This window comes from Diadema setosum, chromosome 14 (assembly GCF_964275005.1).
Source record: "Diadema setosum chromosome 14, eeDiaSeto1, whole genome shotgun sequence".
Classification (NCBI taxonomy): Eukaryota; Metazoa; Echinodermata; class Echinoidea; order Diadematoida; family Diadematidae; genus Diadema; species Diadema setosum.
Window position 1 is genome coordinate 38,218,188 of NC_092698.1, and position 26,900 is coordinate 38,245,087.

Below are 26,900 nucleotides of genomic sequence, written 5' to 3' on the forward strand. Positions count from 1 at the left end.
CTACCTCGCCGCCGTACGGCGGCGGCTCTGGTACGAAACCATTATTGCATGATTACTAAGACATGAGAGCACTTTGGGGCGAGTAAGTCTCACAGTGTTAGTTATATAAAAGGTACTTTAACCTGAAACACAAACTAAGACAAGGAAATTCAGGGAAACTTTTGAGGTAATACCAAAACTTTATATTATCTTTAAATGAAGTTCAATACAATCCTATGGACAATGGTTTTCACGGGTACCATTTGACCGTGAGCAATATATTGATTAACTAGAAATGTCGCTATGGCGACTGATGCCTCCGCCATAATGCATGATTCTCCCAATAGGTGTATAGTACAATGTCTTCACAATGTTTGATGACAGTTTCACGTAACTGGCGAAATATTGAAATGACAGGTTTGTCAGAAATATCTTGAATGTTCACTTTCCTTGAACTGGGTTTGCTATAATTGTCTAAGAGTGCAGGTACACATATTTGGGGGATGGAGAATTTTTACTTGACTTCTGACAGACCCTTTTATAAGTTTATGCATTGAGTAATTTCCAAGATATGAATAAAGAGTGTAATTACAGTACAAAATAGATTTTTTGGGGGGCATTGAAACCTTGCCTTTGACCTTAACCTTTGACATTTGACCTTCTGGCTGGAAATTTCCCAGAGAATCTCCATTGTAAATGCAGGTATACATTAAGTTTTTAAACTAATAATGCAAGCATTGCATATACTAGTATATGAGGGAAATAGTAAAATTTTGAGGAGTTGACCTTGACCTTTGACCCCCTGACTATTGACCCATGACCCCTAAATTCCCTAGATAATCCCTGCCAGTCAGGACATGCGTATGTACCAAGTTCCATGAAGATACATTGAACCATTTGCGAGAAAAGTGATATTGCAACATTTTCACCTAACCTTTGACCTTTTGACCTTTGACCTTATGACCTGAAACTCTCTCTGGAGAATCTTTACGCAGTAGTACATGCCTACACTAAGTTTCAAAAAAATACCTTTGGGCATTGCATAGATATGGGGGAAATAGCAACATTTTTAGCGTTTGACCTTGACCTTTTGACCTTTGATCTCTTGCCAATGTCACTACAATCTACTCAACTAAATGTCCCATCATACATCATCCTTGGACCAAGTCTGGTGAAAGCTGCTTCATCCAGTTTTGAGTTATCACGTAAACAGATAAATTTTAGGATTTGACCTTGATCTTTGACCTTTGACCTCTGTCCGATATCACTCAAAAACTAATCAAGTAATTGCCTTATCATACATCATCCTGCAACAAAGTTTGGTGAAATTTGCTCTATCCAGTCTTGAGTTATCGCGTAAACGGATACAATTTCATGATTTGACCTTGACCTTTGACCTTTGGCCGATTTCACCCAAAATCTAATCAAATAATTGCCCCATCATACTTTATGCTTGGACCAAGTTTGATAAAATTCCAGTCAATATTACTCAAGTTATCGCGTAAACGAAAGCGGATGGACGGACGTACGGACGGACGGACAACCCGAAAACATAATGCCTCCGGCACCACTTCGTGGCCGAGGCATAAAAATGCATTGTACCATGTACACATGGTTCACACTTCATTGTAAATATTGCGTGTGTTTTCTTTGTTACTTACAATCAAGAAGTTAGAAGGTGGAATCCAGACAAGTTAACTTACTGTTAACAAGTTAAAGGGAAGATAAACCCCAAGAGCAATGTGGATTGAGTGAAAGCAGCAACATTAGTAGAACACATCAGTGAAAGTTTGAGGAAAATCGGGCAATCGATGCAAAAGTTATGAATTTTTAAAGTTTTGGTGTTGGAACCGCTGGACGAGGAGACTACTAGAGGTTATGACGTATGAGTGGACAACAATACCAAGAAAATATAAAGAAAATTCTACAAAAATCCATTTTTCATGAAAATTACAAATTCCATCAACTTGATATTGACATATGTTAGGGGTAGCAATTATTCCCCCTGCTTTCTGAAAGAGGTTGGTCCATTGCTCTTTCATAATTCTAGAAAAGTGAATTTTTGTTGAATTTCCTTTATATTTTCTTTGTATTGTTGTCCACTCATACGTCATATCCTCTAGTAGTCTCCTCATCCAGCGGTTTCAACACCAAAACTTTAAAAATTCATAACTTTTGCATCGATTGTCCGATTTTCCTCAAACTTTCACTGATGTGTTCTACTAATGTTGCTGCTTTCATTCAATCCACATTGCTTTTTGGGTTTACCTTCCCTTTAAGTTAACAAGTTAACTTACTTAGCAGTTTAAGCTCTTGTTAGGTACATGTACATTGTATCAAATCTGATTTAGCATCTACACTTTATTCTGCTACCTTTTGTTTATATCAACATGTACAGTACTTCTGCATGATAATTACATAATTTGAGCAAGTTTTGGACAATAAACTTCTAAATCAAAATAGCGGGGGAAAAAACAGTACAATGCATGACCGTTTGAATGACCAAATAATTGAGCAATCACTGAACATTCTGAAAATAAAGTTTTCTTTGCTACATTATGTACCTATTGCTTGCATGGAACTACCTTGCACATACAGCAAGCCAGGGCCAGCAAATGACTTCATTATGTCCATTACAACTGCATTTTATCATGAGCAATCATTGCTCTTGCAGTTGGGATAATCATCAATACACAATGAGTACAGTGAGTAAATTTTCCACTCTTTGCGAATGAACTGAAACTTCTATGGAAACTTGAACTTACACTGAGCACAAGTTTGGATGTCCCAACTTTTCCTTGGTAGCTAACACAGAAGAGAGCTGTGTGGTAGGTTTATAGGAAGTAAAGTTCAGGTCTTTATTTGTACAGCACATCCTCCAATTGTTTTTCCCTTACCTCAATTTTTTTCTCTCTCTAGAAAGCAAAGGCCACTGCAATCAGTAATGGAAGAAAACTTACCACAGCACAAGCAAGAAGCAGAGTGTCCAGATACTACAAAAATAAGTAACAAACATGCCTACACTAACTAGTGTAGTACAGTCTCTGTAGAAGGCTATGTAACTTTACGCAATCTCTTAAATACTTCCTTTTGAACTGAACTAACAGTGTCATCACTTGATTTTCTTTTCTCCGAAAAAAAAAATATTTATGGCAGTGAAGTTCCAGATAATGACGATTAGGGCATACAATGTCATCAAGATGAACAGTCAAACACACAAACTTTGTACTTCGGCTTCCAGACTGCACAGCTGTCAATCAAACAGGGCAAATTACATCAGCCTGAATGTGCTGGTGGCAAACTTTAAGGCAGATTTTTTAAAGAGACATGACAGGCATGCATGAATACTCTATGGGAGTTGGAGGTGTGAACCTAAAGATATGCCATAAATGCCTTCTCTTAGCCTCCACTCGTCACTAAGTCAGTGGATGTCTTGATGGCATTTACATGAACTGGATCAAGCAAGAGATCTACTTGACATTTAGAATGACAACAAGATGGATGCCATGTGAACAATTCCCAAAGGTGGTTTCCCTGAGGTTTCTATGTGCCTATTAAACCAAACTGGTAGAACATACAATGTATTCTGCTAAAGACTCTTACTTTACTCTCTCTTTAAATACCTGTGTTTCATTCTAATCAGTAAACAAATTTATCAAATGAACCATACAATCCAACACTGCTATTTGAAGCATTTCAATCAATACAATTTTGATTAACTGTACTGCAATCTTACGTTGCCACTGCAAATGATTACACTGTACTGTATGTCATGCTCTAGATGATTGAATGACTTCCCTTTCCCCTACCATACCACACAAACACACCACATGTCTTCATACACTTTGGACCTAAATAACATTGTATTCCCAAGCTATTACCATCTCTGTTCACAGCACATTTCACAGAACAATTCAAGACCTACTCATTTTACTTTGCTGATTCTCTAAAGTAATCTTGCATCGACCAGCATGGGTCAACCTTAGCATGACACTAATTAACTTTGCCAATGTTTTTTTTTTTTTTTTTTTTTTTTTTTTTTTTTTGATAGGGCAGACTAGTCTAAAATTAATAGCAATGGAGTTGTTTGCCCATCTTGTACTTATAATTCATTTAATAGAAAGGGGATTGCATCCCTTAATATTCACATGGGTTGTACATTGTACCATGTATCATTTTGATTGTGAGAAGGAGGGTAATAATAAATCTTCAAATAAATGACACTCAAAATTATGAATACATGTACTTGTGCATACAATACAAAGGATCCTTTCTCTTAGCAGGCCTTACCAAGAATGAAACTAAAAAATTCACTATTTAAAGAGGTTACTGTAAGGTACTGTAAGGTACTGTACAAATAAAACATGTACAAGTGCAGCTCTTGCAGTCCTCTTGAGAATACAATATCCACAGTAATTCAATTCTCTTGAAATCATCAAATGATTATCTGGGATTTGAAATATAGCATAGTTTTCCTGTTACCAAGCATATCACCCTCAATGATGTACAATTTGTGGAATAATGAACACCATTGCCAAAATGGATCTTCATAGTTGCAGAGCTCATTACGTGAGTGCAAATGCACAAGTTAGAGGTTTTCAGAGGTCTAGAGTACCATAGTTATCTCGTTATATCACATGTGAGTAGTATACTGAATTGAAGTGGGTAAATTGTAATACAAAAAAGAATATACTCAACAGTCTGTAGATTGCATGTATCTACAAAAATCAAATACATTTACTATTTTCTTTAATTGACTCTTTGTAGTATTTACACCCATGTCCACATCACCCCCATAATTATACCAAGTGCAAACAGTACCCTGGTCTGGGAGGCAACAATACAGTACTTACACACTTCACAAGGGCATATGTTTTATTGAGTCATTTGTTTTCTAAACCCTGTGTATGCCTGAAATATTGAACAATAAAATACGAACAGAACTGTCTGGTAAAGATAATATTTCTACTGAATACAACTAGAGAGCAAAAAAAGCAAAGCAAGCTAGGCACCCGACAACTTGTCTTTGTGTAAGTGTCATCCAATAGAAAACGATTTTGGTCCATGGAGCTACGGGTGTCATCATATCTCCTAAGGACATTATAGGTATTTTCATGTCTTCCTTGAAGACTGGAATGAAATGCAGGACTATTGGTTTATAGATCTGGGCCAGTTCACAGTAGGACCCCATACATATTCTGTTACAGGCATACATGTAAAAAAAAGAAAGAAAGAAAGAAAAAACTCTTTTCCTGATTTTAAGAAGCACACTGAAGTAATTGCATGAAATGTTTGTTGTTTATTTTTACTGAATGTACTGTACATTTGTATGTGAAAATGTTTCCATCTAAAACTCACTCTACATCTACTCTCTCTCTCTCTCTTAAAGAAATCTGGTCTTAATTGTATTTCTCCCTCTCTCTCTCTCTTTTCTGCTCTTTATAATATGTCTTCCTAAAGACATGTACATTGTATGTACACTGTACAATGTATAAATTATCTAAAAAACAAACAAACAAACAAACAAACAAAGGGGGCATAAACATTCAGGTATTCCAAGCTCATTATTTACCTGCTATGAGCTTGTTTCAGTTCAGTTGATATTGATGGCCCCAGTGAAATATAAAGATGGGCTCATATCACAGGATAATTCTTCTTTTTTTCACATGAACAAATGATCTTGGTTACAGAAGGTTACAGGCAAATTGGGGGAAAAATATGTACACATACTGTAATACTGTATACGCCGAATATTTCGCGAGGTTTTTATTTTCGCGAATTTCGCGAGTCAGGTGCTATTCGCAAAATTAAAGACACGCGAAAATATTGACTCTGATCCCAATGTGAATGTGACGTGCGCAAGTACACTTCTCCGTTCAGTACAGGACTCCACGACTGCGAATCTAACCACTCGCGAAATCGTTATGAATTCCCGATTCGCGAAAATTTCGCGAAATATATGGCGTATACAGTAATTAGTTCATCCTTCCTCAAAAAAGGAAATCAATTTATATCTATTCTTCATTTATTCTTCTTCATTTAGCTTTTGAAAACAAGTATAATTCATTACAAAACAAACATGCTCAGCAATACAGCCCAGTCTACGGGTGAGCTTTTTTTTTTTTTTTTGGGGGGGGGGAATGTGTTTCAGGAGAGTCTTCCTTACAAAACTATTTGTTCCACTCAAACCACATCCAAGATCCAGGTGTCATTCTCACACTGAGTTGACACTTGTAACAACAAAAGGAAGAAGCTCCAGAATATTATTAATCCTTTTGATTCTGAAAACAATTTGAAAGAAGTTTCATTCAAAAAAAAAAACATCACAATCTTGTGATCTCCCAAACCTTAAGTGCAAAGTCTACCTATGATCATATTTACTTTTATCATAAAAGATAAGAACATGACCGATCCACTTTGACTTTAGCTCCATACTAATGGGCAAGAATTTCTTTATGGTAACCAAAACTAATGCGCAATGCGGAGTTGGTTATAAATGCCCATTAAAGCCATCACTCATGGACTTGATGGCTTGGCTGTAAGCTCAAGGGATAAGTTACCTATCATGATATCAAATATAAGAAGATATCACATGCCACTAGGCATGGTGTTGAGGTAAGTAAGGGGGGGGGGGGGCTCAAGGAGGCAGGCCTGGAGCGAAGCTATCACTGTAGATCCCTGTCATGTGGAAAGGACAGAGTATCAGATGAGCCATGGACCTAGCCAAACATGTACCTACTGTACAAATGTACTTTCAGCCTTGGACAAACTTTACAATCAGTCATCTGCTACACTCTATTCCCTGTCTCATTTGGACATCACTGTTCATTAGATTTACAGTGTAGGTATCTATGCTTGCTTCTAGCAAAAAAGCTCCATCCATGCTACAATCATCACTGGAGGGACATCAGGGGTCGACACTAACATTTTTCACTGGTGGCCATTTTGGGCCACTAAAATCATTTAATTTGAAAATTTTTGGGCCCTCAAATAAAAATGTAGTGACCTGAAATACAAGGAAATATAAAATTTCATTTTTAATTTCACCTGCTTGATTGGGCCACCAAATGATAACACTTGGAAATTTGGCGGCCTGGCATCAATTTTTAGTGGCTTTGGGCCACTGCTTAGCCCTGAGGGTTCTCTCTGAAGCTTTCTTTTAAGTACCTATCATATGAATTGGACTTGAATAATCAATGCATACTTTGCTCTCTTCCAAACACTCTACCAAATACTTTCTCATGTACACTGCTATTAATTGTGAACAAAGAACAGATGATGGCCTGCAAAATGAATGAAGTCAAACTAACAGGATATGATGGTCATTTCTGAAGGTCACCTCCTGTGTGGAGTCACAGAAAAAAGGAAAAAAAAAAAAAACACCCTGGGCCTGGGTACAAATGTCCAAGCCATGTGGTAGTAGTGACCATCAATGCATGCACTTTGTATTGTCATCAGTTCAGACTTAACTTTGGTCCCATCAAACAAAAACAAGTTACACTGAACTTGGTGTACAGACAAGGTCTTGTCAGTTGTAGCATAGAATGAGAACACAACAGCCAATAATTGATTTTAAAAAAGAGAGATATTTCAATGCTACCATTAGCATTTAAATGACTTCTTAAATATCTCATTAAAAAATGTTTCAGTCATATGGAGCAATTCTAAAATATTTTACAAGTTATAAATGCCTAGATGGCTAACAAAGGAAAAAAGAAAACAACAACAACAAAAACTCTCAGAGATACTGCTATTATAAAGCAAAACTAAAAATGAAATAGAAAATGCTTGAGACCAGCATGTCAACCGGTATGTCCCTCTACATACCAGGCAGAACAGAACCAAGCTCAGTATTGTATTTTATAGCAGCTGTGACATCTCAGGAAAGACTTGCTCTCCCACAGAAGCAAACCAAAAGCCCAAATTGCTCTGAAGTGACTATAGCCCTTTTTACACTTGTGTTTCTTAACCCTGGACTTTCTCTGACCCAGGACTATCGTTAGTCCCGTACCAATTTTTTCAGCTTTTTACACTGGCCAATTAGTCCCGTACTATCTCTTGTCCGGGGCTAAGGAGAAAACTGACCTTTTTACACTCGTATTTCTTAGCCCCGGACTTTCCAAACCACATGAATATTCATGATTACGCTGTGCACTGTACACGTACACGCACGCACCGGCAGCACTTGATTACCTCGTTTCTGATTGGCCAGTGGGGGTCGGACTTCGTCTCCGTCGCTTAGCCCCGGATTATTTTTTCGTCCTGTTTACTCTCACTTGCTTGGCACCGCAATTGCGGTGATAACCCTGCTATTTTGCAGGGCCAGATAGTACGGGATTATCGGTGGGGCTAGCCCACTTTGGCAAAAACGAGTGTAAACAGAAAGTGGGCTAAGGATAGTCCCGTACCACCCCACTGTTGGTACGGGACTAAGCAAAAATTTACAAGTGTAAAAAGCCCTTATTGTACATTGTAGATCTTATTCAACACATGGGCGCTAGTGTACTTTCGCACCTCCTAGTCAATCAATTTCCAAACATGCACAAACTCACTCCAAATATCCAACAACCACGAATATTTGCATCTGAGTGAGACCCAATTCCAGAAGAAATGGAATTTTTGCCATTTTGACACTGTTACACATAGATCTGAATAATATACAATGTACACTATGTTGATCGCAGCTAGTTCGCTCTGTGATAACTGCGTTGCACAGGAGCAGACAACGCAGGACGGTATACAAAACACGTTCATGGCATGGAGGCGAGCGCAGCGACTGATCTGAATGTAACTACACTACACGCAGCCGCTGTCGCTTCGCGACAGCGGCTGCACGTCTACCCTATTCGTATACATTGTCATTTTCAGCGGTGGGTGTACGTTTCCTTCATGAATATCTTTATTAATTGTAGAAAACTAAAATATAAGGAATGCCCATAATCTATGATATTCATTCAATAATCGGTATGCGATTTTTTTTTTTTTAACTACGTCAAAAACTCACCGAAATCCGTGACTAAAATCAGGTCTGTAAGCGTCCGTATTGCTCACTCCTCATCTTCTGCGTGTTATTTGAATGGTAGTCACTCTTGTATACTACAACGTAGCGAGTCGGAAATATTCATGAGCTAGTCGGAGAGCGGAAATGACACATGCAAACGTCAAACCATTGCCGGAGCAGCACGCACTGATACCAGTGCTTTGCGTAACACACAAAATGCACGTAAAACGCTACCACTTCCGGTTGTGCATGCGTGGTAGTTCATTGATTTTGTGAAGCTCTCGAAGAAAAAGATGCCACCGCACAATCTACTCCGAAAAATTCAACAATAAGCCTGGTCTGGATACCAACGAAACACCTACTCCACCATCAGCAAAATATGATGTAGGTGAGTGGTAAAAATTATCTTTATGTTAAAATCAAACAAAATAAACGACATTTTATGTGATTTTGCCGTCAATAGCGACGGTCGTTTACAATGTTTAAACACTAGTACGTGTCAGACTGCTGTGCTTTGCACAGCGGTCTGGTCAGGCTAATCTGAATGTAGCTATTGCATAGTGATCACAGCAAGTTTTGCTACTGTATCTTTAAAACAACTACCGGTAAACCTGTTTTTCAATCTTTCCCTCAGCTTGTACCGAATCTTGCAGTAGTGATTAATTTGGGGTTGATGTTGTTCGTGCTGTGTATGTGTGTGAGTGTGTGTGTGAGTGTGTGCGTGTGTGTGTGTGTGTGTATGTGGATAAAAGAAGAGTGGTTTAAAGATAGGGTGAAAGAATATACAGAGGAAGGATAAGAAAAGGGGATACAAATGTAGGAAATGAATGAAAAGATACTAAAGAGGTAAACCTGGAAAAAATGAAACAAAAGGTTTATAAACCTGAAAGTACACTTAAAGGACAAGTCCACCTTCATATACATAAGGATTGAGAGAATGCAGCAATATTAGTAGAACACATCAGTGAAAGTTTGAGGAAAATTGGACAATCCGTTCAAAAGTTACGAATATTTTAATTATCTGCGCAGTCACTGCTGGAAGAGAAGACTACTAGAGTTTATGATGTCACATATGTACAACTATATAAGGAAAATAAGAGAATTTCACAAAACTACTTTTTGAATAAAGAGTTCTTTTGTTATGCGAGAAAAATGGAAATATGTTGAATTTTCTTTATTCTTTCTTTATATCGTTGTACTCATGTGACATCACAAGCTATAGTAGTCTTTTCATCCAGCCGTGACTGAGCAGAAACTTCAAAAATTCATAACTTTTTAACGGATTGTCCGATTTTGCTCAAACTCTCACTGATGTGTTCTACTAATATTGCTGCATTCACTCAACCTACATGTCTATGAAGGTGAACTTGTCCTTTAACCCTTACTGTACTGGGCTATTTGGCTCCATGAAAATACTGGGGGGGGGGGGGGCCTGGGAGGGCCCCCCATTGATCTCGGAAACGCAATGTCCGATGAACTTGAAAATTTGCATGCTGATAGATCTTCGCGTGCTGAATCTGATGGACAACATTGATCTTTAACATAATCTTCTATGAAAATTATGATCTCGGAAAAGTGTTTACTTTCTTTTTTTTGCTCAGTGTATATTGGGAAATCGGGCGACTTTCAGCACACAATGCTATAAGTACGTATGGGAGGAAATCACTGATATCTCTATGGAAGAACAAGATCAGTGATGGAAATGAGCTGCATGCTTGGCGGAGGTCTGCACTCTCAGAGTTCTTTTCTAGTTATTATTATTATTATTATTATTATCATTAAGAAATGTATCAATACCTTGCTTTGAAAATGATTGCTATACAGAATCAGAGCGTACGTGAGTTTTGTCCTGGTAGCTCATATTACAGGATATAACAGTAGTTATTGAATTCATGTTCATGGAGTACAGCAGTGAACACAGAAATGTACACATGCATGTTACATGATCAGGGCCCCGTTGCTAGAAACTTTGCGTTTAAACGCAACTTGCAACTGATTGTCACTGGCCAATCAAAATCATTGTTGCATGCATGTCTTCTTAATAGGGCAGACCCTGAGCCAATCAGAATGGTCAGTGACAATCAGTTGCAAGTTGCGTTTAAACGCAAAGTTTCTAGCAACGGGGCCCAGGAGTTGATATTTTCACATGTTGTTAGATTTGCGAATAGTACCCAGATCGCAGAATTCCCAAAAGTAACCCCAGGAAAGCAGGTACGGTATGAAGTCTCATTAATAAAGATTGTCTTTTAATGAGTTTGAGGTGACAAAAAAGGATGTCAAGTATCAAAACTAAATGCAAGCGTAAAATTCGCCATGTGTTTGCTCTGTATTGTGGGCTGCTCAGGTACAGCTCTGTTGCGATTTATACAGAGACTGGGCTGTGTATAGTTAGTGTACAGTGTATTTACATATTATGCACAGCCCTGTGCAGTGTATTTACATATTATGTGTATGCACAGCCCTGTCACATCATTATCACAGCAAGTCATGACTGGTACTCTTTGTGGTCTCAGTCTGGTGGCCCCTGGCGTCCTGTACCCCCAGCCTCCTGGGCCCCCTGCCTTGGGCCCACATTTAGGCTCCTGGCCTCGGCCCGGCCTTGGACCCTGTGAGCCCCTGGGCCCCTGAGCCACCGGGCCCCTGGGCCCCTGGGCCAGGGCCCACATGGGCCCCCTGGGCCTGGGCCCACTTGGGCTCTGGGCCCCTAGTTCTGGGCTAAGGCCCGTGGCCTTGGGTCCGGCCTTAGGCCCCGCCTTTGGCCCGGCTGTATATTGTACATGGTCTATGTGAAACCACGCTTGTCTGTACCTGTATAATTACAAATAATTACAAATAATCACAAATAGTCAATAGGTCCATAGTACATGTAGGCCTACATGAATATATAAATATATAAATATATAAATATATGAATATATAAATATATGAATATATGAATATATGAATAAATGAATATATGAATATATGCAGGATTCGAAATTGGCGATGGTCACCCAAAAACACGTCGGACTAGCTAAAAATCATCAATTTCGGAAGTTACTAGTCCGTGTGGCTAGCCAAAATATTGCTCCAGTGTCGTTCCCAGCATACTGGCTGTGACAAGCGCTGAGCGCAAATCGCTACGTACTCCGTGTGCAGCACGCGAACGGAGCTAGTTCGTTTGTGCATCCTGTAAAGGAGTCTGCGCCAAGACTACTACACGCACCACCCTGGCACGGTCTCATATATAGGCCCTGTGTTGTAGCTTCTCCCTGGAGAGGCTGCAGTGCCAGTGGTGCGTGCTGTAATCTTGGCGCACGCAGACTTTTTCCATGACCTACAAGGGTTTGTGCCTGCAAACTAGCAGACGCCCATGGACCCTGGTGTTTACATCGATCGCCGTGGTATCTGCGTGTATACCGAAAGCCACATGCACATGCAGCTACATGCATTTTGTCCAATGTCTGTTTCTTTTCTCTCTCTCTCTCTCTTCTTTGCTTCTTCATCCGCTTATTCCCCTATCTCCCAAGTACGAACTGGCTTTTTAGAGTGTTGTCTGTGTGATCTTTACGATGTTATTGCATCATTGGTGAGTTTCTGTTCACATGTTGCATACTTTGTTTGAGGATGTGCAGGTGAAAAGTGTTCAAACTTTGTTTCCCGTTTACCGTGGAAACTCGATTTATACAGTGACTAGACCTTCATTCGCCTTCGGAGATCTGATAATATATCAAAATACCTGAAAAACAAACTGATTTCTCCGGTCCCAATGAATTCATTTCCTTTGTTAGGTGATACGCTATCAGCGTATCACCTATTGTGATTGTCAAAATCTCTCTTTATTTTTTTTTATTCTTCTTTCTTTCTGGACAATTTTGTGTCGTCAATATCTCAACAATGACATTACGGAATGACATGAAATTTTCAGTCAACATGTCTCATGACAAAATCTAGCCACAATAAGGTTTTCATGACAGTAACATATCTATGACGTCATCTAGGCGCCATTTTGTGATTTTCGGACCTTGTCACATGATCGATCATAACTTCATAACTAGATGTCATTTCTGTATCATTTTCGGTGGACATGAAGTTCAGGTCACGCTCTATCTTACCTTTTAACGCTAGTTACCCAGGTCTTCATTACGCGCGCGTACGCGCGCGTCAAAATTTTAAAAGGCTCAAAACGACTTCCCAATGGGAAATCTCGAAGTTTCAGACAATTTTAAGCGTTTCAAACATTTTCTCGCGTGCGCGTCCGTCCGCGCAATTTCGCGCGCAGAGGGCGTAAGCAACATGAAAATGCAATTTTTTTGACTGATTTGGATTCCTGATACTTTGAGTAACAACATCCATTGATTTTCGATCGATTTCGACCTATAACAAAGGAATGCACTGGCGTCAAAGTTGAAATTCCACGTGCGCGTCTTTCTGCAAATATAGTGAAAAAACATGTCTTTGTTTATTTAGCCATAGCTCTTTAAATCGTCCGTTGACCCTATATTTCTATTGCATATTACAAAAGTATGTGAATTGTAAATAACATTGCTAGTATCAATATTGCCAGGAAAACGCGATGACGTCATCATATCGTCATTTTAAATCAAAAAAGTGGAATTGATTTTTTTGAGGTACTGTTTCTGACATTCATTTGCTCGTATCTCTGTTGTTTAAGCTCAATATTATCCCAAATTCACATATGTTGTACTTTAAACATTTGCCTTTCAAGTCTATGTCATGGTTTTGAAATTTGATGACGTCATCATACTTTAAATTGTGATTGAAATCGGACAAGTTTACGTGTTATGTCTATGGGAGGTGATTTTTTTTAAAACCATCCATTGACTTGACAACGTTTAAGCACCTTTATCTCAGCTGATTTTGCTTCATTTCCTCTGAAATTTAAGTATGTTGTAGCTGAGACAATAAGCTGCAGTAATCATGCATTTTGTTCTTTGAAATCTTCTCATGAGGTTGACAATTTTGCAGTTTAAAACTGAAAATGAGAATGGAATGCGGACCAAACGATTCCTGATTCATCTTTCACGTACATAAGTTTACGTTCCTCTACTTTTCTCGTCGAGACGTATGGCCGAGTGGTTAGAGGCGTCGTCTTAGAAACGTGAGGTTGCACACGTACGGGTTCGATCCTCACAAGAGCACGAAAGAAAATAATTTTTTTTTTTTACTTTTTTTCTTCAATGGAGTACTACACCTTCGTCCATGTAGAAATCACGTTTGCATGTAAACACACCTATACGCACACACTCACACAGTACACCTTTGTTTTGCGTTGGAGACTGCATTACTTCGACTGCTGCAAAATTTTGCAGGCTGGGCTTTTCAAACTGATATAGTATATTTAACAAAGTGAAATTTGTTCATATCAATTCAGTAACACAATGTAGTCGTGGTTACTTTGTGCTGATTTATACATGTAACAAGCTATACATTTTTAAAAAGGTATTCAGTCTTCTGTATTGATGATTATTTGTCATTTAGTGGTTTTTGTGGAGTTTCAGATAGTGATAAAAAGTATGGATGATATTAAAGTGCAGCGATAATTCCTACAGTTAGTTCAAAGTTGTGTTACAGATGTTTGATACATACATTTAGCATTGTGTGTGTGTATATACGTGTGTATACAGGTTGGCCATATAACACATTCTAGACAATTAATCTTAATTGATTAGCAAACGTGATCAGCTATGGAACTGAATAAGGTACTAATGTATGATGTTAATGATTCTAATTAAACTGTGACGAGTTTAAAGGGATAGCATAACTGTGTGTAAAAATAAGGCAATTATAAGGAAATTTTAGGGCAATTTGATAACCATGCCTATAATAATTTCATACAGGTACTAATACCTGCCTCATGTTCATGTGGTAGATTGTCGTGTCAGTAGCAAACTGACAACGTACGATGAATGTGTTATACATTGAACAACTGTCTTTCAAGTCCATAACGTTCCCCATATTTTCCGTCGAGACGTGTGGCCGAGTGGTTAAAGGCGACTTCTCAGAGACGTGAGGTTGCGGGTTCGAACCCCACAAGATCACGAAACAAAATACTTAGATACTTTACTGTTTTTTTTTTCTTCAATTTTGTATTACATATTCGTCCATGTAGAAATCACGTTCGTATATAAACGCACCTATACACACACAGAGATACACACACACGCCATATCCCTCTTTTTTGTGTGTTGGAGACCACATTGCTTCGACTGCAGCAAATTTTGCAGGTTGACTTTGTCAAAGCGATCATAGTATGTAATGACGACGACTGAGGTGTTGTACTTTGAACAATTGTCTTTCAAGACGATGTCATTGTTTTGTAATTTGATGACGTCATTACATTGAAAATTGTGATTAAAGGCAAGGTATCAAAACCACCCGATTATAGGTTTTATGTCTGCGGGACGTATTTTTCCCAAGTTGCCAGAAATGGCATAGCGACCTCAGTCGTTACAAGGCCGCTTTTCCGTCTAGCAATGCAATAGATGTTCACACGGCCACGTTAGTTGAGTGGGCATTGACTTTCCCCCTGTTATATCTATACATTGTTGTTGTTTTTTTGTCTTACCATTTCCGTGGATGACCCGTGGCCGAGTGGTTACAGAAACGGTTTCGCATGCACGCTCAATATAACTTCAAGGTGCCTATATCACATTCTTTTCTTTGTCGATCACAGATGACTGTCATCTGATGACCACAAGCGTATCACCTAACTCGTCCTCAATGTGACGAGTTTTCATGTCTCGTTTTATATTGTTCATTGACTACTGATATAAACATTACAAAGAACAAATTGTCTCGGTCCCAAGGAGCTCGTCATACCGAGTTTCCATTGTATTTCGCTTGGTGTTCGGTGCTGCAAACTTCCGCTAGGGCTTATTCTCTTCCATGGTTTCTCATATTACTAGTTTGGTACGATTTCTTTCGTTTAATGTCACTTTATTCGTTCCCTTTATATTTCAAAGTATTTAAAAGTGATTATTTTAACCCTAACTAGGCCGAGGGGGGGGGGGGGCCTCCGAGGCCCCCCCCCTCGACGTTTCGTGCGATGTACACGTATCGCTATCGCGAGAAGCTATCGCCGCGACGTTTCATGACTTTTTTCTTTCGAGTCTCCTGCATCTTTTGACACCAAATTTGCGATGCCCGGGCGCGCGGTTCCGAAGTTGCGCATAAATATGCACGTGCATGTCAGACCAAAAATTGCTCAAAAACGTGAATTCGTGTACAATTTCAATGCAAACTGTGTTTACAGGCAAATTTCATAAAAGCATGATTATTTGGGGGTTTTATTGATCAAAATCAATCAATAAACATATTTTCTTGTTTGGAACAATGTCGCGGACAAATTTAATCGAAAAAACAATGAAAAACATAAAGTTGAAAAAACAAAGAAATACATAAGAAATTCAAAAAACAATGAAATACTTAGGAAATCTTTTCTGATTGCGCAATTTTTTTCTCTTACATTTGCTAAGGACACTAAAAAGAATATTTACACAAAAAATGTGCCTGTTTTGAGCTTTATTTAGTGATTTATACCAAATTGTCTGATTTCATGCATCATTATGCATAAATTAGCATAATTTAGTGTAAATGATAATTTTTGAAAATATTAACTTCATGGTACTTTAGATTACATCATAGGCAATGTGTGTGCCAATTTTCGTCGCGATCGCGCGGTCGACAGCCGAGATCTGGAGGGGGTTAGGGTTAGGGTTAGGGTCCCCCCCCCCCCCGGCTCTATCATCTACCTAAATAGCCCGGCCTAGTTAGGGTTAAGTGTCTGGCACTGTACATGCATTTTCCTAACGGCGATTTCTCTGTTTTGCTGCAGTATTTCGAAGGAAGTTTGATCCCAGCTGTGTGTGATCATTGTAGAGTTTGTGTTGTCGGGATGTTGTTGTTTGCTTAGGTGCAGTTTATCTCAAGTGATCATGTTGGTCATGTTTGTGAATGTTAATAGGACAAGGGCCGAATGATCTGAGTGATGGTGATGATAATTACTGATGCTGGTGTAAAAGACAGCTTGCTGAGCATACTTCTTCTTTCCCCTCCGGCCCATGAATGATGAAAAAAAAATATACATACACCTCACAACAAGAACCACGTGCTAGATAGTAACCTTCGTAAAGTTAAATCTAAATGTTCATTACCAGCAAAGGGGAAAAACACGGGGACAGTAAATACAAGCGAAGAGATTGTGTATGCAGTCTCTGGTCTTACGAGAAACTTGACACCCCACCCCCTCTCCCCTTGTGGAAATTTCCACAAAACCAGGTGCCAGACCCCAGGGTCCCGTTGCATAAAACTCCAACCGGATTTTTTTCCGGTTGAAATCGCAAAATTCCGGTTGGAAACTCCCAACCGGAATTTAACGATTGCATAAAACTCCAACCAGACTTTTCTACGGTTAGCCTGACAAAACTCCGGTTGAGAATATGAAAAATTCCGGTTGGTGTAACCCTTGCCCTCACACTAGCGGTTGCTATGCTAAAAACTCCGGTTGGACTTCTTTGTTCCAAAATGGCTGCAATTCTGCAGGCAATTCAGGCCCAGGCAGCTCTGAGAAGAGAAAGAATATTCCGAGATCGCCTGCATCCCTTAGATGCATATGACGACCAGCAATTGAGAAAATTATACAGATTCTCTAGAGATGGGTGCATTGCCATCATCAACAGGCTTGCCCCAAAGATTCAACATCCAACTAACCGCAATATGGCTCTACCACCTAGCCTACAAGTGTTTGTGTCACTCCGATATTTTGCCAGCGGAAGCCTCCTTGATGACACCAGTTTCGTTCATGGGATACACACATCGACTGCATGCAGAACCATTCAGAGAGTTGCACACGCACTCTTTGATATGAGGGATGAGGTAATTATTGATTTTATTTTGGTTCCCTTGATGAGAAATGATTGCAAAGCTGAAGCTGAACCAGTGTAAACCTTGCATGGCCTTGCCTTTGGATTTGATTGCTCAGCCTGATTAGACTTAGAGGCTGGCCTGAGGGGTAGACTAACAATTAAATTTTAGACTATTTAGTATAATAATTAACACTGTATTCTGCCAGGATTCTTCAACTCCATAAACTAAAGGCTACAGTTAGGCCTAGCTGGTTAGCAGAGTCTAGAGCAGCTTTCCAAGATGTGCTGTGATGTAGCAGACTATAACTTTGTATCACTTTGTATCAGCAGCTGGGAGTAGCTCGCGCTCGCTACAGCTACCCTGTAAGCTGTTCCAAGGCTGAGCTAGCCTGAGCCGGCGGCCGAGGGCCAAGGAGCTAGCTACACTGCCACTCACTGCCTGCTATAAAAATTCTTTTTTGTTACTTTTTGAATCAATTAAAAAAACAAAATCATTCCTTTCACTAAAAAAAATGTCACCCAGAATGACAGGACACTTTTCAGAAGTAATAGAATCATTATTCATTCCAAATAATAGCCTAAATAATCTTTAACAAGTTACCGTAAAACAATTCGACCACCTCCAACGCAAGTCACCGGTCAGTCCCACACACACTAAATAATGTAGTGTACAAAGTACCAAGCCAGCTAAGCGCCGCTGCCTATACGTTAGAAAGCTGCATCGTAATAAATTTTAGGTTAGCACTGCAACTTTTTGCAGTCGTGGTGTATTCTGCAACTGTTCCAAACCTACACAACTTAATAATATCTTACAAGTACCTACGAACAGTATACCGGTACCTGAGGCTCAGGCTGAGGTTCACTTATCCTTTCGACAGACATACAGTAGACGAGACCGTCAGGCCAAGGCTCGGCAAAATCGAATTGTGAGCTACTACATGTACTTAGTAGTTGCTGGCCGCCGGTGGGGTTCGTTTTGTTTTGTTTTGTTTTTTCTATGCGGATGCATCCACAGTATATGCGCATGGATGCACGAGAGTCGATCGTACTCGAATACAAGTCCGCACGTGCGTACGTACGTATGGTGATGTACGTGTATAAAAAAAAGAAGAAAAAAGAAATAACAAGAAATAAATAAAGGACTAGTAATAGAAAAATAAAGAATTGTATACTAGTAAGTGGCAGCCAAACTGCATCGATGTTGTTTTGAATATACGTTTACACGAAAAAGAAACAATCATGATATTTTAGATCCCAATGACCCCACATACTTTTGATCAATTTAAAAACAAATTAGTTGCTTTTTCTTTTATCTAAATCATTTGTTAAACTGGAAAAAAAAAATCCACAATAATTGGCAAATGTCTGCGAATTTCATATCATGCTACTTTGACGGATGAGTTGCCATACATTTTTAACTGGAATTGGCATTTCTTTTTTTAATTCTCAAAATATGTTAAGAAACTGCCAACACTTGAAACTTGTTGAGAGTGAGACTCCCATTATAGACCAATGCTATAATTTAGGAGTCAAAATGAGTGACATCAATAGAAATGCATGCAAATGAAATAAAGTTTTCGAGTGAGAAAGGACCAAAATGCGTGAGTCGATCTCACGCTCAATGCGTGAGAGTTGGTAGCCCTGGGGGTCTTGTATTTTAATGGGTGGAAAAGGTTTGTATTTGGGAAATGGCAGGCGTTTTCTGAATGATTCCGGGGGGGGGGGGGGGGGGGGGGGGGGGTTGTCAAGTTTTGTGTACAGTTTGGTCCGAATTCACGAAGATGGTACCGGTACAAATGAAACCATGGTTTAAACCATACATAAACTATGGAGCGCCAAGTGTCACATGGAATATTGGTCATTTTGTCGACAAAATGAGCATTTCGTTAAAGAAATTATCATTTCGTGGACGAAATGTTCATTTAGTTACAAAATGTTGTCATTTCGTTACAAAATAATCTATTGCATTGACGAAATAACTGATTTCGTAACGAAATATTGCATGCGACACTTGGCGCTCCATGGTTTTTGTCCAGGGTTTAAACCATGGTTTCATTTGTACAGTACCACCTTCGTGAATTCGGGTCTTTGTGTGTAGTGGGGGGTGGGGGGGGGGGTGAACCATGCTCGTTCAAGGGGATTCAATGGTGTAGTGATCCATAGCAATACCAGATTTCAATGAAGAAGTTCCCAAAATGATTTCTCTTGGATTTCCAAACCAAGGTCATGAAAAAATTCTCAAAGTATGCGTTAGCAGTAACTATCAAAATATTTCTAATTACAATTGTTCTGATTTATCTATTTTGAATTGAGTCACTTTGATACCACTAATGGAACTAAGACGATTACTATAATTCTGATACCCTTAGCACGAGTCCTGGGACCGCCACTACTAGTCCCGTCTCATTCAACATCCAAACCCCCTTCCCTCCACAAAGTTCATCTAAATGAACCCCCCCCCCAAATTTCACACACACACACAAATGCATACAATCACATATATGTACATACAATAAAAACACACACTCATTTAATTCTAATATAAACACACACACCCAAAATCAAACATACACATTTAAACTACTTGTTGACAATTGTATTCAGACGTCTGTATTGTAAATAAGCATAAACATATTTTTTCTTCATTCTAAGTCAAAGGACTCTATGTAATGTCATATCTAAACAATTTACCAAAAAGAAAAAAAAAATTAATTCCTTCAAACGTGACAAAAGACATGGAAAAAAAACTAACAATTTACAGAAACGTCTACAATAATATTTGATCCTCTTATAATTTATTGCAGTTTTTTTTTTTTTTACTTTATAAAAAACAAAATTCTTTTGCTTGCACTTCAAAGATAATATAAAGCTTTTTACCTCAAAAGTTTCCCTGAGTTTCCTTGTCTTAGTTTGTGTTTCAGGTTAAAATACCTTTCATACAACTAATAATGTGAGACTTACTCGCCCCAAAATGCTCTCAAGTCTTGGTAATCATGCAATAATGGTTTTGTACCAGAGCAGAGCGGGCTCTGAAAATTTTGAACGAGCCGTTAGTTTGACTCGACACGGTATTGCGATAATCAATGTACACGTATTGTACGAAACAACGAAACAATTATTCAGGGAAACTTTTGAGGTACCAAAACTTTATATCTTTAACCTATCCAAGGTTAAGATTCTACATAATCATCATTCATGAAATAAATGTTCTTATGTCAAATTCAAATGTCTGTGTAAAAGTGATCAAATTTTGAATATTTTCTAATCTAAAAAAAAAAAAAAAAAATCCTTTGATGTAAACATGACCATTATTCCAATCCACCAAAAATTTCAGATTTTGACTAAGTTCTCACATGAATGAACATAAAATTTTAATTTCTTCTTCATTTATTTCTTACATGAAAACAATTGATGAACAGCATTGATGGCTGAAAGGTTCAGCTCACAATATAAAGTATGACAATGCTAGTGCATAAAGGTAGATACAGTGGAAACCCATTATTACAAGGTCCTTGGGACCAGAGAAATATACTTGTTGTAATGAAACATTTTCATATCAAGGTTACAAAAACATTACAATACAATACAAAGGAAAATCACAATTTGGGACCACAAAAAATTACCTTGTTATAATGAAACCTCATTATATCAGTGCTCATTATAACGAGAGTCCACTGTACAGAATGAAAATAAAATTAACAATGTATTCATCATGTAAAGATGAGAATGAAACATTTTAAATAAAACAATATAAGAATACCTGGGTTGGTAAGATTTAGTTATCAGCATTATTCAAATCATAGAAAATAAACTGAATGTCAATTCTGTGCTGTGATATGATATAAGAATAAACATAAAATACATTGTATTACATATATCATATACATGTATAAAAAAAATAATTATAAAATACAATACAAGCACAGTATATTAAGATAATTGTTTCCAAATGATCTCAGTAATCATTATGAAATTCTTAAGTTATGCACATTTCTTGTACCATTTACGGTTTTTCTTGAATGTAGGTGATCAAGTTCCCAGAGTCCCCAGAAGAAGTACGTGCAGCCAACACATCGTTTCATGAGATTGCAGGAATGCCGAACATCGTGGGTGCCATAGACGGCACCCATGTAAACCTTTATGGAGCACCTCTGGGAGACGATGAATACATTTACATCAACAGAAAAGGTCAACATTCCTTGAATGTTCAGCTGATCTGCAGTGCCAATTACATGATCACCAATGTGGTAGCCAGGTGGCCCGGCAGTACCCACGACTGCAGAATTTTGAAGGTAAGATTTAAATACAGCAAAAATAGCCAATGTTTTGATACAATCATGTTTCTGCAGAGTATGAAATTTGTCAAAAGATAAAATCTAGATGCACACAATTACTGTTTTCCTCTGTTTAATGTAATCTCAAATTATCAAACCACTTCAATACAGATCAATTCAGAAAGTTCATCTTTTCATGTTCAAAAGTCATGAATGACCTTTCTTTTTTATATTTCAGTTCTTCTATGGTTTAGTTGTTATGTCAATTTCTTGAATTCCTTCTTATATTTCTTTGAAACTTCAGAGAAGTGCCATTGGCCAAAGATTTGAGAGAAGGGAGCTGAGTGGCATACTTGTCGGGGACTCTGGCTACAAACTGGAGCCATGGCTTCTCACGCCTGTAAGAGTGCCACAAAGTGAAGCAGATCAAGCATACAACAGGTGACATATTGAATATCTTTAAATTATATTCAAATATTATTGAAGATAAATAATGCCCATGTCAAAAATAAGATAAATATATGCATATACATCTATATAATTATGTACATATAATACATACATTTGTATAAATATATCTATATGTAAACTACATAAATAATTTAATTTTACACTTTCTGTACATGACAATACTATACAGCGAGTATCATTTATATGTGATAAGCAAAGGTTGGCAAGGTTTTATATACAGGGAAACCCCGTTTTAACAAGCTGGGATATAGCGAGATACCACTTTTAATGAGGATATTTTACCGGTCCCATTTTCAACTGCACATATTGAAATGGTAAAAACATGCATACATTTACAACATGAGGTGCTGGTTGTAGCGAAGAAAAAATGGCGGTCCCACTGACTTCGTTATAATTGGGTTTCCCTGTATTAAAATTCTTTCAAAAAATAAATGCTAGGGACATGCTGAGATAGAAATGCTGTACCAAGCAATATAGATAGTATGGCAGGTATTCTTTCATTTGCCAGTACAAACAGTTACAGCTCATGCATGTCCTTGCTTGTACTCATTTATGCAGTTGGATTTGAATATTGTACCAGAACATGCTTACACATGTATTCGCATTCAAACTTGGAAAAGTACACTACAACTTTTGTAGAATTTCAGGTGGAAATATATTATTGATACAATTTGGCAATAACAATTTTCACAGGCACATTACATAACATTTGGCAAATTTTACATAAATGATGTAGATATATCTACTTATACGCTTGAAAGAAGGCAAGTGCCGTGATGTGTCTCGCCCATAAACGTAAAACACCTTTTTTTTAATATTGTGTTCACATATGGACATATGGATCAAAAGTTATGAGTCATAATTAAATGCACAGTACATTGAGCCTGAAAGTTCATTAACCCCTGCCTGTGACCACTGACCTTGTAGTGACCATCAACTCCCCAAGGGATATCCACCATCCAAGTTTGGTCACCAATAGCTTACAGATCAAAACTTTATGGTCCATAATTGAAACGTGCCTCCAAAACTTAACATTGGGCCCTAAAAGTTCATTGACCCCTACCTGTGACTTTGACCATGTGATGACCATCAACTCCCCAAAGGACACCTACCATCCAAGTCTGGTCACAAACTTACTTATGGATCAAAGGTTATGACCCGAAATCGAAATGTGCCCTACCAACTTAAAGGACAAGTTCACCTTCATAGACATGTGGATTGAGTGAATGCAGCAATATTAATAGAACCCATCAGTAAGAATTTGATGAAAATCGGACAATCCGTTTAAAAGTTATGAATTTTTGAAGTTTCTGCTTAGTCACTGCTGGATGAGCAGACTACTACAGCTTGTGATGTCACATGTGTACAACGATATAAAGAAAATATAAAGAAAATTCGAGATATTTTCACTTTTCTCGTATAATAAAAGAACACTTGACTTCCCTCTTTTAAAAGGTAAGGATGAATAATATAACCCTTAACATACGTCAGTGACAAGTCAAGGAAATGTGCACTTTTTTTCAAAAAGTAAAATTTTGTGAAATTCTCTTTTTATTTCCTTATAACGCTGTACGCATATGACATCATACAATGTAGTAGTCTTCTCATCCAGCAGTGACTGTGCAGATACTTTAAATTTTCATAACTTTTGGACGGATTGTCCGATTTCCCCCAAACTTTCACTGATGTGTTCTAATATCATTGCTGCATTCACTCAATCCACATGTATATGAGGGTGAACTTGTCCTTTAACATTGGGCCCTAAATCATAATTGAAATGAAATATAAAAAGATGGTACATACTTTGAATTATGCTTTTAAATGGTTGCCTTCTTGCCTTTCAAATCAACAGGGCTCACTGCAAAACGAGAGTACTCATAGAGCAAGTCAACGGACAAGTCAAGAGTAAGTTTAGATGCCTCAATGGACAGGGTATCCCAATGGCCCCGGAGAGAGCGAGCAAGGTCATCATCGCATGTTGTGTTTTACACAACCTGTCCAAACAGATGAATGAGCCTCAAGACAATTATGAGATTGAAGAAGCTGACCAGCCAGCAGTGCACGATCAAGAGCTGAACAACCCAGCTGGACTTGCAACACGACAAAACATTATCCAAAATTATTTCACAGGTGTGAATGTATAAATTGAAGACATTCATTGGAGTATCATGTGATGAGGCAGAGACAGGCGCAGGTAGTCGAGGAGGTGGAGAGGTGCATGTAGTCAGAAGAATAAAATGATCATTATTAAACAGTTACTACTATAAGAAAACAAAGGCCTTTCTATTGTTATACAGGGTGGCCCATAAAAAAAAGGAAATCCGCTTGTCTGTAGTGCATCAGCACACACAACTACAAGATAGTCTATTTTGGTAACTGAAGTGATTTCACTGCTTCATTAGTTAATGGTATGGAAAACGAACTAAGAGTTTAATTTAGTTTTTCAGCAATTTTGGTCATAACGACAAGCATGTTTTCGAATGTAGTGGCCATTTTAATTTGTTGTTCAAGCATGGCCTGATTAATTTGCAACAACCGCTCTTGATATTCATTGTGCTGGTCGACCACCGAACAAGCGGATTTCCTCTTTCTACTTTTTTTGGTAGCACTTTGCTTTGTACCAACACTCTGCTGTGGTCCAACACTCTGCTGTGGTACACCAACAATGGATCCCTCAATAGGATCATCTGGCATCTCTCCAGCCTCGTCAACCTCATATTCGCCACTCATCCCGAGTAGTAAATCTGTGGCCATAGTATTCTGTGAAGATGGAATAGGAAAGAAAAGAATAATCGTTTTATAACCCTACATAGATGTTTTGATTTTGTTTAAAATGGAAACATAATATCACAATAAATTTTAAAAAGTTGATAGTAAAATCTTTAATTAAAAGGCCTTGTTATTGAACAAAAAATTCATTGGTAACTTCACTCTCGTTTATCAATTTACATGGAAATGATAGAGCCTTATGTATATCTATACGTAATTACTGTTCTATCAGACTACAACTCCCAACAAATGTGAGTTAATGTGGTGCTTGGCACACTATTACTGTGTGTGGAAAACAGGACCATTCAAAGCTGCCAAACAACAAGATCAAGAAATCATCATTATAACTTTGCAATAGCTTCCCTTTCAATAAATTCCACTGTCTTAAAAGGAATATTATGATGCAGTGGAGTGAGAATTTAGATTTAAGATTGTGTCTCTGCCACTGCCTTGTATTGTTGTGTCTTGTCATGACAAATATTTTTTTTCTGTGTTTTTTGAATTTGGAAAAAAAAAACCCACAGACAATTAAATCAGTTAACATCAGTCTGAAGTCTTATTGATTAAATGAAATAGATATGTCATTACATACAATGAAGTCTCCCATATGGGATTGTACCCCTATTGGATGCACTACACATCCTACTGCAGAGCAAAAATTTATGAGGTCTGCTGAGAAGAAATCACCGGCAGCCATTAGTAAACTAGTGTGCTAACCGCTAGACCACCGGATTGCTTGAGTGGTAATGGCTCGCATGCTGCCTTGGCTTACCGTAAGCTTCTTAAAGCATAAAGCCACAACCTTAGTACTGCTGTAGTGTGTGACTGTGTGTACAAGTATCGGAGACAAATGTCGAAACATTTTTACTCAAAATATCACACTGAAAATTATTTTACATTTATGATGACTTCAATTCAAAATATAATTTCGATCAATTCACATTTTCTAAAGTAGGCATGCAAAGTGTATTACAGATTTAGAAATTTCATGTCTAAATATTAGTCAAATATCTTGTAAATTATTTGGTGAACAATATTTTATCAACTAACCTACCGCATGAATGGACAAAAGAATGTAACTGAAGACTAATTTATATTGTCAATAAATGAGTTTTGGTCTTTTTACGAAAAAATAAGGCAATTTCTAATGACGTCACCGGTCTTACTTAATCTGTTCAAGCAGACGAATTCTATAAGTTATGCATGCTCTTTTGGTGCTCATAAATTTCCACAGGAAAGTTTGATTTCATTACATATCTATGTGGATTTTGCCTATGCAGTTAGAAAAGAACATTGGTGAGCAGTCTGCAAAGACACACACAAGCTATACACCACATTAATTGAATGCACATACAACTACAGTAAACCTTGGACGAGTCGACGTCGGGTTAGCCAGAAATCTCTTTACTAGTAAAGTGAAATAAAAGTCCAAATTCTTCTTTATGGATTTTCTCATGAAAATTGGGGCGTATGTCGAAGTATGAGAGTTGAATTTCGGCCGTGCTGAAGTAATACTTCAGTTCCTTTCGTATCCTTGTG

At 38.1% G+C, this 26,900-nt stretch overlaps 2 protein-coding genes across 2 annotated transcripts in view; one reads left to right on the forward strand and one right to left on the reverse strand.

Annotated features, from left to right (window-relative positions):
- The window catches only part of LOC140237461 (double-stranded RNA-specific editase 1-like), a 65,884-nt gene that overhangs the window by 22,547 nt on the left and 16,437 nt on the right, over positions 1-26,900 (reverse strand). The gene's annotated exons all lie outside the window — the stretch shown is intronic.
- LOC140237804 (putative nuclease HARBI1) lies at positions 17,507-24,736 on the forward strand. Its single transcript, XM_072317734.1, has 4 exons — positions 17,507-17,857; positions 21,873-22,139; positions 22,426-22,562; positions 24,445-24,736. The coding sequence occupies exons 1-4, from the start codon at positions 17,507-17,509 to the stop codon at positions 24,734-24,736; spliced, it is 1,047 nt and encodes a 348-aa protein (XP_072173835.1).